Source organism: Elephantulus edwardii, unplaced genomic scaffold (genome assembly GCF_000299155.1).
Source record: "Elephantulus edwardii isolate Elephantulus edwardi_28Jun2011 unplaced genomic scaffold, EleEdw1.0 scaffold00243, whole genome shotgun sequence".
Taxonomy (NCBI): domain Eukaryota; kingdom Metazoa; phylum Chordata; class Mammalia; order Macroscelidea; family Macroscelididae; genus Elephantulus; species Elephantulus edwardii.
This window is the reverse complement of record NW_006399993.1, coordinates 488,946-507,468: the sequence shown is the minus strand read 5'-3', so window position 1 is coordinate 507,468 and position 18,523 is coordinate 488,946. Positions and strand designations below refer to the sequence as shown.

Genomic DNA, 18,523 nt, shown 5'->3' with positions numbered 1-18,523 from the left:
CCATGCACTGCTAGGAAAACAAACAGGTTTGTCCTGGAGAGGGTGAAGCCGGGCTGCTCCTTGGAGGCAAGGATTCTGAAGCTTCGTCTGACATACTTTGGGCATGTTGCAAAATGGGACCGGTCTTTGGAGAGGGACATCATATTTGGGTGAGTGGAGGGACAGCGCAGGAGAGGAGGAGCCTGGATGAAATGGATCAATTCTGTGATTGGGGTAATAGGAGTTAGTGTGTCAGAGACGGTGAGGTTGGCACAGGATAGAGCAGGGTTAGGGCCCTTGTATGTAGGGTCGCTATGAGCTGAACAGAAGATTTCAAAGGGCAGCGTGGGATGACAAAGTAAAATATTACAACGAAATGTGCAAGGAGCTGGAGTCAGAATATCAAAAGGGTCGAACTCACTCAGCATTTCTTAAGCTCAAGGAACTGAAGAACAAATTCAAACCTTGAGTTGCTATAATCAAGGATGCTTTAGCCAGAATATTAAATGATCCAAGAAGTAGTAAAAGAAGATGGGAAGAATAGACTAAGTCATTGTATCGAAAGGAATTGGCAGACACAGAAGAATTTAATGAAACAACATATGAGCAAGAGCCCTATGGTGATAAAGGAGGAAGTTCGGGCTGCTTTGAAGGAAATAGAAAAAATAAGGCACCAGGATAGATGGTATACCAATTGACATATTTCAGTTAACAGATGCTGTCGTGGACGTGCTCACCAAGTTGTGCCAGGAAATCTGGAGAACAACCACTTGGCCAACTGACTGAAGAGATCTATATTTGTTCCCATCCCAAAGAAGGGTGACCCAACAGAGTGTGGAAACTATAGAACAATATGGATTTCAATATTGATTGAATATTCAATATTGATAACAATAATGCAAGCAAGATTCTACTGAAGATCATCCAAAAACGACTGGAACAGCACATTAGCAGAGAACTGCCAGAAGTCCAGGTTGGGTTTAGAAGGGGTTGTGGTTGGTACTAGGGACATTGTAGGTGATGTTAGATGGATTTTTGGCTTAAAGCAGGGAGTACCAGAGGAACGTCTGTGTTTCATTGATTATGCAAAGGCATTTGACTATGTGGATCACAACAAACTGTGGCTGACTCTGAGAAAAATGGGAATCCAAGAACAACTGATCATGCTAATGCAAAACCTATACTTGGACCAGGAGGCAGTAGTTAAAACAGAGCAAGGAAACACTGCATGGTTCAAAATTGGGAAGGGCATACACCAGGGATGTGGCCTATCTCCATACCTTTCCAACCTATATGCAAAACAGATTATCCAGGAGGCTGGGCTGTATGAGGAAAAGTGTGGCATCAGGATTGGTGGAAGATTCATCAACAATATGTGTTGTGCAGATGACAGAACCCTGCTTGCTGAAACTGAGGAGGACCTGAGGCACTTGCTGCAGAATATAAAAAAGACAAAGATTCTCACCACTGGGCCAACTGGCAGCAGCAGGATGGATGGTGAAGAGATGGAGATTGTTAACAGCTTTAGTTTGCTTGGCTCCACAGTCAACACTCTTGGCACCAGCAGCCAGGAAATGAAAAGATGTATTGTGATGGGAAAGTCTGCTTTTAGGGACCTCTCCAAAGTACTGAAGAGCAATGGTGTCACTCTGGAGACTAAGGTGTATCTGATACAGGCTATGGTCTTTGCAATCACTTGCTATGCATCAGAGAGCTAGACAATGAGTAGGAAGGATAGAAGGAGAATTGATGCTGGAGAAGAGTACTGAATGTACCATGGACTGCTAAGAAAACAAACAGGTTCATCCTTGAGAGGGTTAAACTGGGCTGCTCCTTAGAGGCAAGGATTCTGAAGCTTCGTCTGACATACTTTGGACATGTTTCAAGGAGCGACCAGTCCTCAGAGAAGGACGTCATGCTTGTGAGGGAGGAGGGACAGCGCAGGAGAGGAAGACCCTCTTTGAGGTGGATTGATTCAGTGACTGGAGTAATGGGGGTGGGTGTGATGGAGACAGTGAGATTGGACCAGGACACAGAGCAAGGTTTAGGGCTATTGTACATAGAGTCGCTGAGTCGCAGGCGATTCAACAGCACATAACAACAATAGTGCTCCCTTGCTGTGTTTGGACAACAACCCTTTTGTCTAGATATGTTTCATATAAGCATAATTAAGTGTACTGGGATTTCCATTCTTTTATATTATTAATCACAATTTGTTATGATCCATATAGTCAAAAGCCTTTGCATAGTCAATAAAGCTGAAATAGGTATTCTTCTGGTAATCTTTGCTTTCAGCCAGGATCCAACTGACATCAGCAATGATATATCCCTGGTGCCATGGCCTCTTCTAAACCTAGGCTGAACTTCTGGCAGTTCTGTGTCAATGTACTGTTCTATTAATCTTTGCATGATCTTCAATAATATTTTGCTTCCGTGTGATATTAATGATATTATCTGATAATTTCCACATTCTGTTGGATCACTTTTCTTGGCCATGGGGACAAATATGGTTCTCTTCAAATCAGTTGACCAAACAATAGGCTTATAATTTTGCCTAGCACATGATAACTATTGAACAATGTTTGCAACAGTTGATGATACTAACTCTCTTCTCTGTATGACTCTTTGGGGTAGGCATTATTACTGAGAGTGAGCAGCTGGAAAAAAATGGAAGCCAGAATCCATTTTTTCCATGGTATTGCACTGCAGTTAGCTTGAGCAAGTATTTAAAATATATATAATATCCAAACATATTTATGGAAATGTACAAAACCCCCCCTTAATATACCAAGAGATTGAATTCACTATAAAAGTTAGTAAAGAGCCAGTCTTAGGAATGAGACTGTAAACTGAAATATAATTCAAACAGTAACCTACTATTTACCATCATGACGGCCAACCATGCTAATAGAAATACACAGTTTTCATTTATGAAGGTATAAAACTACTTATATACTATCATACTAGTATGAGCTGCTAAACCAAAGGTGGCTGGCACCTCTCTGGTGATAATCATACTATCATACCAGTTTTGATGAGAGATACACAAGTAATGTCCTTAAAATGACTGAAAAGAATAACACTATTTATAATAAAACACTGTTCATATTCCTCTGTTTTTCTTCCTGTGTTCCCATCCTACTTGACAGTTCCACTATTAACCATTCAAGGCAGAAGCTCAAGACTCATTCTGTGTTGTCACCCCTCATGCTCAAGTGAGCAGAGATGTTGGAATCTCAAAGTCCTACGAACCAAACTATCTGTCTGTTCCATCTCCTTTACCTTGGATCCCAGAGGCTGGCCAATCTAACCCAACCACTAAGGCAGAGTCATGGTTCACCTTTGGTATGCAGAAAGTCAAGGGCTGCAGCAACATCCCGCACCACTCTGCTGGCTTCTCGCTCATTGAAGTGCTTCCGCTTCTGGATATGAGCCAGGATGGAGCCTGGGAAGCAGAAGGGACACAGAGGAAAGAATTTTTTGGATTTATTTAGCTAATTGTAACTTCCTAGATATTGAATCTTCCTAAGTTTGAGACTCCTGAAGCTAACGACATGGGCTTATTCAGCTCTAACCGGTGCTGTAAACACTTAGGTATTTGCCTGCACATGCTTACTCTTGAGCTTTGTTTGGTTTTGTATAATGAGGGGATGAGAGAGGAAAAGGAAGAACTGCTAAAGACATCTCATTTATTAAATAATTAAAAGGCCTCAACATGATAGGGTACATCCCTGGAAAACTGTCTCTAACAAGAAGCCCTAGCAGTATAAACTGTTAAGTATTTGACTGCTGACCAAAAGGTTGGCAATTCAAATCCACCTAGTGACTCTGAGGAGAGAGTCTGCTCTTTAATTACAACCAAAAAACCTCTAAGTATAATGCCTGGCATAGAGAAGGTACAGCACACGTCTACTGAACAAAACTGAACTCCTATCTCTTGCATCTATATATGATGTATGCAGAAAGGGGGAAAAACTACTATTTAAATGAGCAAAAACCATTCATGTCATTGGGGATAATCTGCCTTCTGAAGTCAAAAGGAATTAAACACGAATTGTAATGAGGGTGAATGGAGTTCTCTGCAGGAACCTTTTCTCCTCTGCATTTGTTCTGAGATCCAAATAGAATATAAGACTTTAAATGGACACCTTTACCAGAAATGTGAAAGTCTAGAAAAGGGAAAAGATCATTTTTTTTTCTCACTCACTGCATTTTTCTATTTATTGTTAATTATTAAATATTGCTAATATTTAAAAAGAAAGAAATTGCTAATATATTTTGAGTAGTTCCTATGTGCCACGTACTATTTAATACTTTCTACATAAATTATTTCTCCTTACAACAATTGTACAAATTGGATAGTACAGTTATCCTCATTTATAGGTGGGGAAATGGAAGACAAGGGTATTTAAGCACAGTCTGTACAGGATTCAAGACTTAGGCTGAGACTGTGCAGATGTCCCCGCTACAGAATCTGTGGTCGGGATGGTGTGAGGATGGGTTGCTCTGGGTCAACTACCTTCTTTTTACCCATCATATCTAGTCTCAGGGAGCTCTGTGGTGTAGTCTGTAGGGAGCTGAGCTGCTAATCCAAAGGTGGCGCCTCTCTGGTGATAGGAATCCAGCAGTGGTTCTATGGAAGAAATATGGGCAGTCTTTTTGTATGATGTACCATCTTTAAAAACCTACTGAAAGGTTAACTATGAGTTGGCTCTGACTTGATGGCAATGAATGAGTCTCAAGAGAGCTACAGATGATCCCTACTGCACCTAGCACTTCAAACACGTAATTCAGGAGCAGACACAGTCAGGAACATATGGTGTGGCTCCATGAGATTTATCCTTACTACTTGAAGTTAGTATTTCTAAGCTGAAGTGTCATCTCTATGTCCTAAAAAATGGCACTTGCTTACTTTCCAGCTTTGTTTGGTTTTGGTATAGTGAGGGGATGAAAGAGGAAAAGGAAGAACTGCTAAAGACTTACTAGATTAAACAACCAAAATACCTCAACATGGTAGGGTACATCCTTGGAAAACTGGCTCTTGGCTAGGCTGCAAGCTTGCCTATAGACACTGTATTAAGGCACAGTGGCCAATCTCCTGCAGTGTGATTTACTGCCTCTGAAAACTCGGTACTTCACAACACTAACAATGAGGTAGGTACTGTTATTACTCCTATTCTACAGATGAGAAAACTGGAAAGGTTATTTGGCCAAGGTCACACAGCTAATAAATGATGGAGCTGGATTAAACTAGCTTTATTAGTTCTAAAGAATATAACCTTAATCATGAAGACCCTCCATGTAGTCTTCTACTCAGCTCTAGACATTCCCTCACACCATTCCCCAATCTCTGCTTTGTAAATGTGTCCTGGGGTAAGGTGGAGAGACAAAAGAGTTCTTTAGACCCTCCTCTAAGTTAGAAGAATAATGTAAAAATATTTATCCCAGGATGTATGTGGGGTGATGAGAGGTGTAGCTGTAGTCAAGAGTAGAATCTTCCATTAGAAAGATGGCACATTCTTAGGCCTCTTCTCTATCCTGGGTATGTGTGTCCTAAACAATGGAATTCTCCCTTCCCTTCAGTGAGCCTTTCTATATTTCATAGTATGAAAAAGCTCCCAACGATAATTAATTTAGTTATATAGTGAACATGTCAAAGAGGGGACTGATAAACTGGTAACTAAATGTATCTATAGATGACTCCTTTATAAGGAAAAGGCATTTATAGAATGCCTACACAGGTGACATTCTAAGCTCGGCAAAATGCTAATTATCATCCTTCCCTCCGGCCTCCCTTCTCCCAAATCAAGGGCAGTTTTTAAGTCCTTCATCCTTTTTATTAGCTTGACTCGTTTTAGAAGTCTCTGGGATGCATGATGGATGATCAGCACCCTCAGTCCTAATCAGAAGTCTAAACACATACTCAACAGTAAGTACCTCCTTGCAATTTCTCAAAGACCAAGTAAAATCTCGTATCATCTTCAAAGAATTCAATCAGTTCCAAAATGTTCCTTTAATAGGGAAAAAGAAGCAGAGAGGGGAAAAGGCATTACATATTAACATCCATTTACAAATACACAACGATATAAACAATGACCTGTAGCAGAACAGAAATCAGCTTGAAAACAGAATGCTTAATAAAGACCTATGTTTGAGAATTAGCCAATGGTGTTAGCAAGATTCAGGTCACCTTATCTTTCCATAATGTTTAGTCTCTGGTGTTTTCATCAAGTCTGTGCTGTCAAACCCCAACCCTAAAACCCACTAGGTAGAGTTATAAAAAAGTCCCGGTCACATTAAACTGAATAAAATCTGCAGCCGACTGGAAGCAATTGCGGCTAATAACACTGAATAGTAGGTGTGTGTCCTGGAGGCAAGCAGCAAATAATTACTTGCCCTCCCTCTTGCCCATAAATCACGGGGCAGTATTTACATTGCCTGGAGAAAATGGAAACATCTGTCAAATAGACTTGGGGCCTAACGTGGGCACTGCTAGACCCTAACTGCTAAGCGCTGCTTAATGAAACGGCCACGTTCCTGGCCGCTGTAGCACTTGTGGCCTTCCCCGGTGAGCACTCTCTGTCTGCCTGAGTATTACAGTGCTCTGCCAACAAGGTCGTCTTGTAACTCAGTGGGGAAGCCACCAGCCTGGATACTGGAGGTGTTGGAGGCTTTTTTCTTTTAAAGAACGAAATAAACCAAGTAGAGTCTCTAATGCTCAACTAAGAAGCTGCAGGGCTGAAAATAAAAATCTGTCCCTCATAAAAAAATGCTGACCACTTTGGGAGACACCAAGCTTTTACTAGTGTGAAGGCGTCCAAATAAGATGGCCAAAATGGCCTAATTTGAAAGAAGACTATAGAGGCAGCGCCTGGAGTTAAATCAACAGCAGCCTCCGTCCTCCAAGCTTAATGACAAAGCCATCAATACCAGGCCACTGGCTCCCTGCTGACCTGGGCTATGGAGGGAGAGAGGAGGAGGACTCACAGTCTTAGAGGTGACCCTGATTTAAAGCCACAGTGGGAGAACCACTCATTTGGAGCTGGTGGTGAGTGGACTAAGACTGGGCTAGATATTACCTTGGCCCAGTTTATTAAGCAAAGAGTGTAAAAAACAAGGCTTCCTTAGATGCTTAGTGTGTGAAAATGCCAGGAGCGGAATGCAGCAGCAAATATATTCTTAACAGTTCTCATTACCTTCATCTATCTACTAGAACAGGTCTCCACCCTACCCAGGCAACACTTAGTCAGCCTAGTTACCACAGGCACTTGCAATAAACTCCATATCCCCGTCCCCCAAATAGTCACTCTTTGAATGATTCATCTCATTCACTCTTCTAACTTGCCCGAGTTGCTGTTATTCACCCTATTTCAGTCTAAACAGTCGATAGGCTTCTTTGCTGCTGTTTCTTTTTAACAGTAAATGATGGAAGGAGCAATACACAGTTGAGGGAGGAGTGATGGCTAACTGCTAGGTTCAGAAGATGGTAAGAAATAACTGTCATTTCTGTGGCCAAGCCATCCTCTCAGCAGAGCGGTTAGTAACCCAACAGTATACTCACTTGTTTCCTTGGCACTGATATAATGTCTCCACCTCTCGGAATACTCTACTCCGACTGTGCCCTGCTTGTTTTTCGATTATCTGTGAAAGAATGAAATCTGTCATGAACATGCATATGACCTTGAATCACCCCCTAAGCAGGGCTCCTCTGCAAGAATGCAAGACCAATCTCAGTCCAAATCCAGTTTCAAACAGAAGCCTGTAGTAGGCCTTAGTGACACAGACACCACAGCTCTGTCAACAAAGCAACAGACTGGCCTGAGGGCTTCCCAGCCAGCTGAGGCTGCTTGTCTTTGACCAAGCACATACCAAGGAAGCCTAGGAGGCTGCTGCCCCCAACTGTCTACAGGAGACAGAGGGAGGCAACAAACAAGGAGCTACCTGTACTTGGATCCTATTCCTGAAGGGCATGCCTTTCAACCTTAAGAGGAAGAATTTAAAATCTCTCCTGAAGGATCTTCTAGTGTTAGAGGAAGAGTAAGAGAGATGAAGTACATAGCTGGAGATGAACGAAAGCTTCAAGGCCAAACTCAAACTCATTTCCCTAATTCTCACAGGCAAAGGTAAGCTCTTCCTCTTTTCAGATGTTATTCTTAGGCACACACTGTACTAAGAACATTCAGGGCCAGACATTAAATGCACAATCTCAGTTAACCTCTACAACAAGAAGAGGATACACATTTTGCCCAAGCTCTGCTAAAGTGATATGACTGACTTTCTGGCTCAGAGCTGACACCAAAGACTTTGTTTTCCTTCAAAGAAAGGTGACCCAACAGAGTGTGGAAATTATTGAACAATGTAATTGATATCACATGCAAGCAAAATTCTGCTGAAGATTATCCAAAAACAACTGGAACAGCACATCAACAGAGAACTGCCAGAAGTATAGTCTGGGTTTGGAAGGGGCTGTAGAAGGGATTTTAGAAGGGACATTGTAGCTAATGTTAGATGGATCTTGGCTGAAAGCAGGGAGTACCAGAGGAATGCCTATCTGTGTTTCATTTGACTGTGTATATCACAACAAACTCTGGCTGATTCTGAGAAGAATGGGAATCCCAGAACACTTGGTCGTGCTAATGCAAACCCTATACTTGGACCAGGAGGCAGTAGTCAAAACAGAGCAAGGAAACACTGCATGGTTCAAAATTGGGTAGGGCATACACCAGGGATGTGGCCTATCTCCATATCTTTCCAACCTATATGCAAAACAGATTATCCAGGAGGCTGGGCTGTATGAGGAGAAGTGTGGCATCAGGATTTGTGGAAGATTCATCAACAATATGCATTATGCAGATGACACAACTCTGCTTGCGGAAACTGAGCACCTGCTGCAGAAGGTCAAGGACTGCAGCCCTCAATATAGACTAAGGCTCAATATAAAAAAGGCAAAGATTCTCACCACTGGGCCAATTGGCAGCAGCAGGATGGATGGTGAAGAGATGGAGATTGTTAACAGCTTTAGTTTGCTTGGCTCCACAGTCAACACTCTTGGCACCAGCAGCCAGGAAATGAAAAGATGTATTGTGATGGGAAAGTCTGCTTTTAGGGACCTCTCCAAAGTACTGAAGAGCAATGGTGTCACTCTGGAGACTAAAGTGTGCCTGATTCAGGCCATGGTCTTTGCAATCATTTGCTATGCATCAGAGAGCTGGACAATGACTAGGGAAGATTAAAGGAGAATTGATGCCTTTGAGGTGTGGTGCTGGAAAAGAGTATTGAATGTACAATGGATTGCTAAGAAAATGAACAGGTTCACCCTGGAGAGGGTTAAACCAGGCTGTTTGGACATGTTGCAAGGAGGGATCAGTCCTTGGAGAAGGACGTCATGTTTGGGAGAGTGGAGGGACAGCAAAGGTAAAGAAGACCCTTGATGAAATGGATTGATTCAGTGACTGGGGTAATTGGGGTAGGTGTGTTGGAGACAGTAAAATTGGCACAGGATAGAGCAGGGTTTAGGGCTGTTGTACATAAGGTTGCTATGAGTTGCAGGTGATTCATTGGCACATAAAAACAACAACACATATCAGCTTCTTTTAGTGCATCCGGAGGCTTTGTCTCTCCGATACTATTGTGGGCGGTCTTCCTCCTCTACCCTATATTTGGAGGTGTTTGGCAAATAATGATTGAAGGAATAAAGGAAGGAACCAACAGATGAGTAGATCTTTTGCACAGGGTGTGACTGACTCTGGAAAGATCCACAGACCCATCAAGAGCCCAAAATTCCTGTTAAGTAGAGCCTGGGAGCAAGTCTTCTGCAGAGCCTACCTCTGCCTTACAGCTTCCAAGTGCAAAGTGGGTGGCACAGTTGATTGATGCTGCTGCTTCGTTCAAACACTGCTGGGTGGTACATTTCAAAAGTACTCTGGGATTTTGCAACAGAAATCCATCCCCAATTGCCATTTTTAAAAAAAATTTAATTTTATTTTATTATTTTTTTGTGTGTGTACCGTCAAATCAGATCTGATTGGTACAAGAGGAGACTGCCCCTCCTTCTCCAGCAGCACATCTGGTGGATTTGAACAACATACCTCTGGGATTGCAGTTCAGCTTCTTGCCACTAGGCCACCAGAGCTCCCTCAATTGCCATTTTCTAAGTAAGTCCCTGACTGTTAGTAAACTGTTGTGAATTAATTTTCTGAACAGTTAGAAAAATGCAATGCTCAGAAACACATGGTATTCAATGCATTCATTTACAAAGCATTCCAGATGCAAATCAGAAAGAACTTATTAACATGTAAGCTAGCTGGCACTGGTGTAATTTCTCCAAGAAAGTTACATGTGCTGGTTATGGGAGATGTAGGAGGTGAACCTGGACAATTATATGAGGAAATTCAAGACCAGATTGTTTTAAAATTCAATTCGAACTCTGAGACTCTGGACTCATCAATTGGATGTCTTTGGGAAAGTCTTAATAAAAGAAAGTATTCTGAAAGCACAGTGTGAAAAATAGCCTATTTCTAGGGAGATTTCAACATGCAGTGGAGACAAGAGAAATAAGCAGAACTGCCAAACAAAAGAACTTCCAAGCAATGTTCAGTGTTTGCCCAGTGATGCGACGGAGCAACAGGAAGGACCAGGTCTTCCTGTTATGAACTAACCTTGAAGAGACAGGTCTGCCATTTATATATGTATTTAAACCCTTGAAAATAAATTTATGTTTGTAGGATTTTTCTTTCCCTTCACACTTAATCATTTTTTCCTTCAAAAAATTACCTGTAATACTTGATTAATACTGATCTGTCTCCAAAAATGGAATTGAAGAACTTCTATTACCATGTCAAGCAATAATATGCCAAGAGGAAAAAACCCCAGTTCACCAAAAGTGCTCATATAATCTACAACTGGAAAATGATTAAATGATGAAAAAAAATGCTTTTTTGTGGGCCAATTTGGCTAGACTTTTTTAGTGTGAAGCAGCCTTTACACTTAGTGGCTCAAGTAGATGGTTTTAAAAAAGTTTAAATTGTTCCCTTGGATTTAAGTAAGACTTCTACTTTACTGATTCTCAAACTTTGGTGGTTTGATCACAATCACTTGCAGCACCTGCTACAAATACAAAGATTCAAGCTGTCTCTTCTATTTTGAAATCTTGGTTTTGTGTGCTTTATTAGCTAGCTCTCCAGGTCATTCTGATAAATACTGATGTTCAAAACAGATTCACATCAGTTCTCAAACTTTAGTCCATTTCAGACCTGGCAAGGTCATTAAAACTCACTCTGTTGGGTCACATCTCTAGCTTCTAATTTAGTATGTCATGGGCAGGGCCATATAATTTGTGTTTCTAACCAGTTCCTGGGTGATGCTTTATGATCTAGGGAACATGCTTTGAGAGGCACTGCCCTAGATACACTCATCTTACATGTAAGGTAAGTAAATGGAAGCAAACAGGGGTTAACTGAGCTACTTACTCAAGGCCAGAGTCATAATTAAAGCCAAAATGTGGCGAGAACCCGCATCTCCTGCCCTAAGCTGAGTGCTCAGTTACTTTAGTCTTTATCACCATCACCACGATAATGTTCATCACTTGTATAGTGATTTTATAATTTGTAAAGTGTTTCTACCTCTATCAGTTCTATTTTTATTTTCTTCATAGCAATAACCACTCTTGAGACAGGAGGGGCAGATACTGTTATCTTCATGTTAGACATGTAGGAACTGATGCTTATGGAGATTCAGTGACTTGCCTAAAGTTTCAGGGTAGTAGTTTTTCAAAACAGACTCAGGGTGACTGTTGTTAATCATGATTTTCAGCAATGGTCTAAAGGATTGGAAAATAAAATGTAACGGTATTCAAAACAATTATTTGTATACTAAAACGAATACAAAGAACAGGAATATGTACTTAAAAATATTTTCCCCCAAGAATCTATAAAGATTAAAAAGTAAAGAGTAAGTTATTGCTAACCAATAGCAACATTTAAACAATATTCTTTAGCTAAGGCTGACATTGTTTTTAAACTTTCAATTCAATCATACTGAATAGTTTAATTTTAAAAAAGCTTTTAAAAACAAAACAAAACCAACAAACTACAGGCTCAAATTGTCCTTGCTAGTAGTTGTTAACCAACCAGCTCCAAATCATGATGACCTTTTGCATAACAGAATGAAATGCTGCCCAGTCCTGTACTATCTTCATGGCCATTGGTATGTCTGAGTCCACTGTTGTGGCTATTCTGAATATAATTCCAAATCTAGTTGTCAACTAGCTAAAATGGATTTATTTATCAGAATAAGAAGCAGGAGCTTACTGAATCAGGCGCTGCTCTTAGCACTTTACATATATTAACTTATTTCCTTCTCATAACAATTCTAAGGAACTTGGTGCAGTGTGTGCTGTATGGGACTACTAAGTGAAAGGTCAAGGGTTCAAATCCACCAGCTTCTCTTCAAGAGGCAGATGGGTGGTACAATAAAGATTTACAGCCTCATCTCAGAAACATGATGGAGGGTCACTATGAGGCAGAACTGACGGGACTACAGTGGTTTGGGTTTTTTCCCATGGGAATTTTACATATGGTCTATTGTTATTCCCATTTCACAGATAAGGAAACAAAAGAGCAGAGAAATAAGGTAACTTGCCAAGATAACATAACTGAAATCAAGATTTGGATCCAGTTTATATAATTCTGAGTCCTTATGCTTCTTCAGCAACTATATTGTGGTTGAATTATCACTTGGTTTTGGACAACCTAGAAACAACTATTTGCAAAGTAAAGCCTAGCACCTGATGAGACACTCACTTTGACAGCATACTCTTTGCCATTCTGCAGGCTCACGGCACCTTGAACTTTGGCATAGGCTCCCTCTCCCAGCAACTCGGAGGTCAGCTTGTACACATCTAGAGGTGAAATGAATGAAAGGAATAACAAGATGAGTCACTCCTTTGCAAGCTAAGATGGAAATAAGAGCTCTGTCACTCAGCCCTTCAGGTCTGACAACATAAGCAGACTGAGCACATGATGACTCTGTAGCATTAAGTGAAAATGTGACTTATATCTTTGCTAACCTTCTCAAATCCATTTCCCAAAGGCCATGTAGAAGACATCCTATTTCTCATTTTAGAGATGAGATGCAAGAATTTCAATTCAGTATATACTTTCTGAGCACTTACTATATGCCAAAAAGTATGTTGACTCATTATGGTGTCAGAGTGGAGAACAAAATAGTTTTGTTATAAATTGGATCATGTGCCCTACAAAGATATGTTCAAGTCCTACCCCTGGATACCTGTGAATGGTATCTTTTTTGGAAATGGGGTCTTTTCAGATATAATTATTATGTGCTATCAGGTTGGCTCAGCATATTAAGAACAAAAACCTGCTTGGTCCAGCACTATTCTCACAACCTCTGCTATATTTAATCCCCCTGTTACAGTCACTGTGCCATCTCAATAAGGATCCTGCTTTCTTTTGCTGAACCTCTGCTCCTCCAAGCATGATGTCCATTTCCAAGGACTGGCCCCTCCTGATAAAACACCCAAAGTACGTAAGACAAAGTCACATTATATTTGCCTCTATGGAGCAACCTGGGTGCACTTTAACCAGAACAGATTTGTCTGCTCTTTGGCAGTCCAAGTTATATTTAACATTCTTCACCAAAGGCATTAATTATGTTTTGGTCTTCCTTATTTATTGACCAACTTTCACATGCATTTGAAGCAACTAAAATTACCATTTAATTGGCATGGGTCAGTAGCACCTTAGTCCTTAAAGTGACATCCTTTCTCATTGGCACATTAAAGTTCTTGGCAGCAGCTCTGCCCAATGTAATACATTGTTTGGTTTTCTGATTGCTGCCTTCCACAAGTGTTGACAGATATAATTAGTAGTGTTACAAAATTAAGCCATACTGGAACAGGAGAGGCCCTACCTAATCCAATACTACTAGTATCCTTAAGAGAAGAGACATTGAGGCATGCAGACATAGATGGAAAATGATCATGTGAAGAAAGATGCAGAGACTGAAGTTATTCTGCCACAAGTTGAGGAATGTCCAGAACTACAAGAAACTAGAAGACAGAAGGAGCTTCCTTTAGAGGGAACATGGTTTTACCAACTTTTAGTCTCCAAAACTGTCAGAATAAATTTCTGTTGTTTTCAGACACCCAGTTAGTAGTCCTTTTTTCATAGCAGCCCTAAGAAACTAATGTAAATCCCTACCTGCTAAAAACCACAGGCTAGTGAAGAAGGAAGATGAACACATAAGTGACTCCACAATAAACCAGGCAGTGATAAACACTATCACAGAGGGATAAGATACAGATAAAAAATAAAATGGGGGTGAGGAAATTATGAAGGGAAAGATTAAGTTTGCTCAAGGATTCCTGGAAATCCTCACAGAAAAGGTGTGATTTTGATGTTCGTCATTCGTTCAGTTATTCATTTACTGAATGTCATCTATGCATCAAGCTCTGTATTGGCCACTGGTGCTAAAAGTGGAATAAAATAAATGGCTTTCTTTTATTCCACATACATTGGAGATTTGTGAGATATTTTCGGAAGTCATAAGAGAAAGAAGAAGATGCAAACAGAACTCTCGAGGTTTACAGGGTACTGAGTCAGAGTGGTTCTGAGAAACACACTGGGTTGAAAGCACCATCTGGCTACCTGCCCAAGCTCACAAATAAGCACAAATTCTTTGAAGCACTTCCAAAGGAAGCCACACATTCCTTGTGGCCTCAGTGAGGTTGGTTCCTCCTCTCCTGGGCCCCATGCTTTAGTTTTTTCCTCTTAAGCAGCCTAGTATTTAAACCCACAGATTGAGCAGAATATTTTTTAACTCTGAAATCAGATTTTATCACTCTTAGTCATAAGAAACCCAGTAATCACACAAGCTATCATTGAAATACAGAAAATATTCTTTTGTGTTCATTGAAAAAGCAAGACCTGTTAATTTGAAAACTATTCTAAAAACTTGAGGACTTCCACTACATTCTGTTTAGCATCAAATCAAAAGCAAACAAACAAAAAACTCCACCAATCAACAAACAAAAAACCCACCCAAAAACAGCAACATAAAAAAATTAACCCAGTATTAGACACTTTCTTGGTTCTGTTTGTAAGAACAGATGGCACACTGTTGTTTGCAAGATTTTTAAATAACACATTTTTTCCCCACAATAAACACTTTAGCATTGACTTTTTGTATTTGTCAAGGCATACAGGTGGTTGGAAAGCCATGCTGCTGACTCATACAGGACTTGTTAGACCCACTCTAAAAAACAATTCACTAATGTGTTTGCAATGATGAAGAGAGCCCATGAGGGGAAGCTATTTCAAGTATCACAATGAAAAAAACTAAATAGATGAAAGGGAACATGTTACTCTTAGGAGTAGCTCCCGATTCTTTCAGTCCTGTGTAGAAGTACCCATTTCACTCCATTACCTGCCAGTGATAAAGGGACTAGCACTGAACCCCAGGGTTCCCAAAAACAGTGTTCAAAAAAAGGTCTGATGATCCAGCGTTATGGAGTCATCTTTAAGTGGCAACAAGTAGCTGCAATCTTTAGGGAGTCACATCTTAGCTTGTAGAAAATACAAATTTCATTTGCAGCTGTAGCCTTGTATGGTTTTCCCTTCCTCCTTCTGCATGGTGACTCAGCAGTCACCCGACAACAACTGAGGGGAAAGATCATATATGAAAAGAAGTGAAATGAATCAGATCCTCTCACTCCATGTAGAATTCTAATAGTTTGGTCTTTCTGCCCTTTATGAAGAGCCCAAGTCTTTGAAGGTAGGGCTGTGAATCATCTGAGAGTTTGCTCTCAATCTCTCCTGCCAATCTTGCCCTGAGTCATTCTTATGTATTAACCCTTTCACTCCTTTCTTTCATTGCATCACAGACAGAAGCATAAACTGCCTCTCAGATGATTTATCCTATGATCTAGACATATAGGGTATTAAGATGGTCTTCCTACTCTTGAAGAGTCATAGCCCAGATATAAGACAATTCTGTGACCAACCTTCAAATTTTCCTGGCAAGGAGTCAGTGGCCCGGGCCTTCCGCTTTTTCTTCTTTCTTTTGTCACTTTCTGTGATGGGAAGGGGCTCACTGCTGCCCATCTCTAGGAGAAAAAAGTAGATGTAAGGTGAACATTACTGTATTGATCAAGCTATAAGTTTACCCAGAAGAAGAAAAAAGAAAAAAAACCCAAACAAGAACCAGAGCTTTATACTGATGGCTTTTGAATATCTGTGAGGACTATTGATCTGTTTTAACCCAGGAGGCAAAACCATTATAGAATATCATTAAGTGTGGAAAGGAACTCAGACAGGTGGGCTAGATTAAAAGAAGATAGCAAAATTCTGCTTTAACCAAGCTCATTAGGACATAGATTTAGATTTGCCACCAGCTAAACTGTATTCTCCAAATGGAATAAATCCATAAGCAGAATCCACCTGTGACATTCTCCAGCCGCAGCACCAGAAAGGCAGGGCCCTGGGAGCTAAGCAAGGAGGGGTTCAGGTAGAGGTCCATGCAAATGAAATCATATGCTCAGTAATATATGCTGGATATGCACAGGGATACAAAAGGGCTTCAGTGGTGACTGTATCTTGAAATAACAATAAGGACTGAAATGGCCCCAAATGACACCATGTCCAAAAACACATACTTGAGTCCTACAGAGCCCATAGAATCCTCTCCCTCCCTCAGTGCCTTCATTTGAAAAGATGCAGGTTGAGCTCATCTGGAAGTTTGCACATGACAGGTCTAGACTAGGCTGCTGGATGAAGTTGCTTACTGCAAAAACATTATTATCCCTCAATGGTAAGCATCTGGCACCCCACCTTAAATGGTGGATGTAGGAGGTAGAAATTCAGACAGTGGATAGACTGGGCATGAAAGGGTACACATAGAAAGAATAAGCAGGAGACTGAGATGGGGAAAAAAAAAAGGAGGAGTAATGAGCCAGTGTCCAATCACAGGGCTGTTTCTAAGACACTCTGGTAAGGGCCTTCCCTTGTTAAAGATAAATTACTTATAGAACATGTCATGCCCCTGATCCAGAGTGGAGCCTTAATACTCTTTGCCTGCAGTTAGAAATAATAAGATTTCTCTGAAGTCTCTGGGTCTAAATCCCCACCAGAGTGATTAAACCTTTACATCCTTCTAAAATAGAGGCACTCGAGTGTTGATGGGGCATACAATGTGAGAGACTTTTCAACCAACCTTCAATAAACACAGGCTCTGGGTTGTTGGAATTTTTTTTCTTTTTCTGAGAGGTTTTAAAACAGAACTGGCTCTCTGTCCATTGAGGGGGAAAGTCCTCTCTTTTCAGAGGATCCTGACTGAACACGATCTGAGAAATAGCATGTCTGCTCAGGAAGATTGATAACATGATGTGCGTCTATACACTGTTCTCAGAAGCAAGTGCACAACAGCCATTAGTAGACAGCATCTAGAATGGCACTTCTCAACATCCAGAAGACATGGTTAAGCGGCCAAGTGTCTGACAGTTCAATATGAATGCATGCTTCCTTCCATTTTTGGGATCTGATGACAGCAGATTTTTCAATCAGATTTCAGAATAGAACTCAGATAAAAAAAAAAAGGATAAAAGAAATCCACAGAGGATCTCAAAATATTACGTCAACAGCTTCAAGAACAGGCTAGGGGCTGTAGTATCTAAAGAAATAAACCTAAACATCAGCCCTGAAATACACCCTTGCTAAGGTAATTTAAAATGAAAAAGACTGCCCAAATACTGAAAATAGTGTGAAATTCTATAAAAACAAAACATAGGGTCACTCATCTTTAGGACTCAGGGAGAGAGCATTGGCCTTTGGGGCAGCAGGTTACAAAGAAGGTGGCTCAAAACCCCTCCAGCAGAATTGCCCCTCCTGCCCTGTCCTTGTGTGCAGGTTGGTGTCAACCTTCATCCTCATCTATTTTTCCATCAGCACGGCAAGGTGAGTGCAGTGGACAGATTTCGGTTCACCTCTCTTTCTCCTTCCCCTGTCCACACTCTGATGGAGGGCCTAAGGACAAGCAAAATAGCCAAAAGGCAGGCAAGGCAGAGAAGCAGCAAGAGAGCTGGTGGCATTATAATTCACAGTGGATACACAGACATACTTATGACTCTAGCTGGAAAACCCTGTTAGCAGCAATTTATACTTGGTTTTTACCACAGTAGGGTTGGGGAGACTCTTTTGGAAGCAGCATACCTTTGGGCACTACTGCACACTCAAAATTAGATTTTATGGCTTCACACACACAAAGATAGAGTACCTGGTCTATTCTGCATGGATTTCAATGGAAGAGGGTACGCCAGAAGGGACAAATTGTTAAGGCTTTCCTTGGAAACAGAACTTGCTGAAGGAGAGTTGTTTTTGGAAACTAGGAAGAAAAAATGCAGGAAGACAGTGAAGTGAAAGAAACGTGGTTTGGCTTACCTATTTACAAACCCAGGGTAGGACTGGGGGAAATGTCGCAGTCTTACCAAGAGGTTGACAGCACCTCACCTGGAGCCTGTCCATATACACTC

General features: G+C 40.9%; 1 protein-coding gene across 1 annotated transcript in view; it reads right to left on the bottom strand.

Annotated features, from left to right (window-relative positions):
* Window positions 1-18,283, bottom strand: part of MKNK1 (MAP kinase interacting serine/threonine kinase 1) — a 37,055-nt gene extending 18,772 nt beyond the window's left edge. The window contains exons 1-6 of the mRNA XM_006899013.1: window positions 18,268-18,283; window positions 16,001-16,102; window positions 12,780-12,877; window positions 7,541-7,620; window positions 5,917-5,990; window positions 3,320-3,424 (exon numbers count right to left, since the gene is read on the bottom strand). Of these exons, the coding sequence (XP_006899075.1) occupies window positions 3,320-3,424; window positions 5,917-5,990; window positions 7,541-7,620; window positions 12,780-12,877; window positions 16,001-16,102; window positions 18,268-18,283 (475 nt within the window). The remainder of the gene's footprint in view (window positions 1-3,319; window positions 3,425-5,916; window positions 5,991-7,540; window positions 7,621-12,779; window positions 12,878-16,000; window positions 16,103-18,267) is intronic.
* Between the last annotated feature and the right edge of the window lie 240 nt (window positions 18,284-18,523).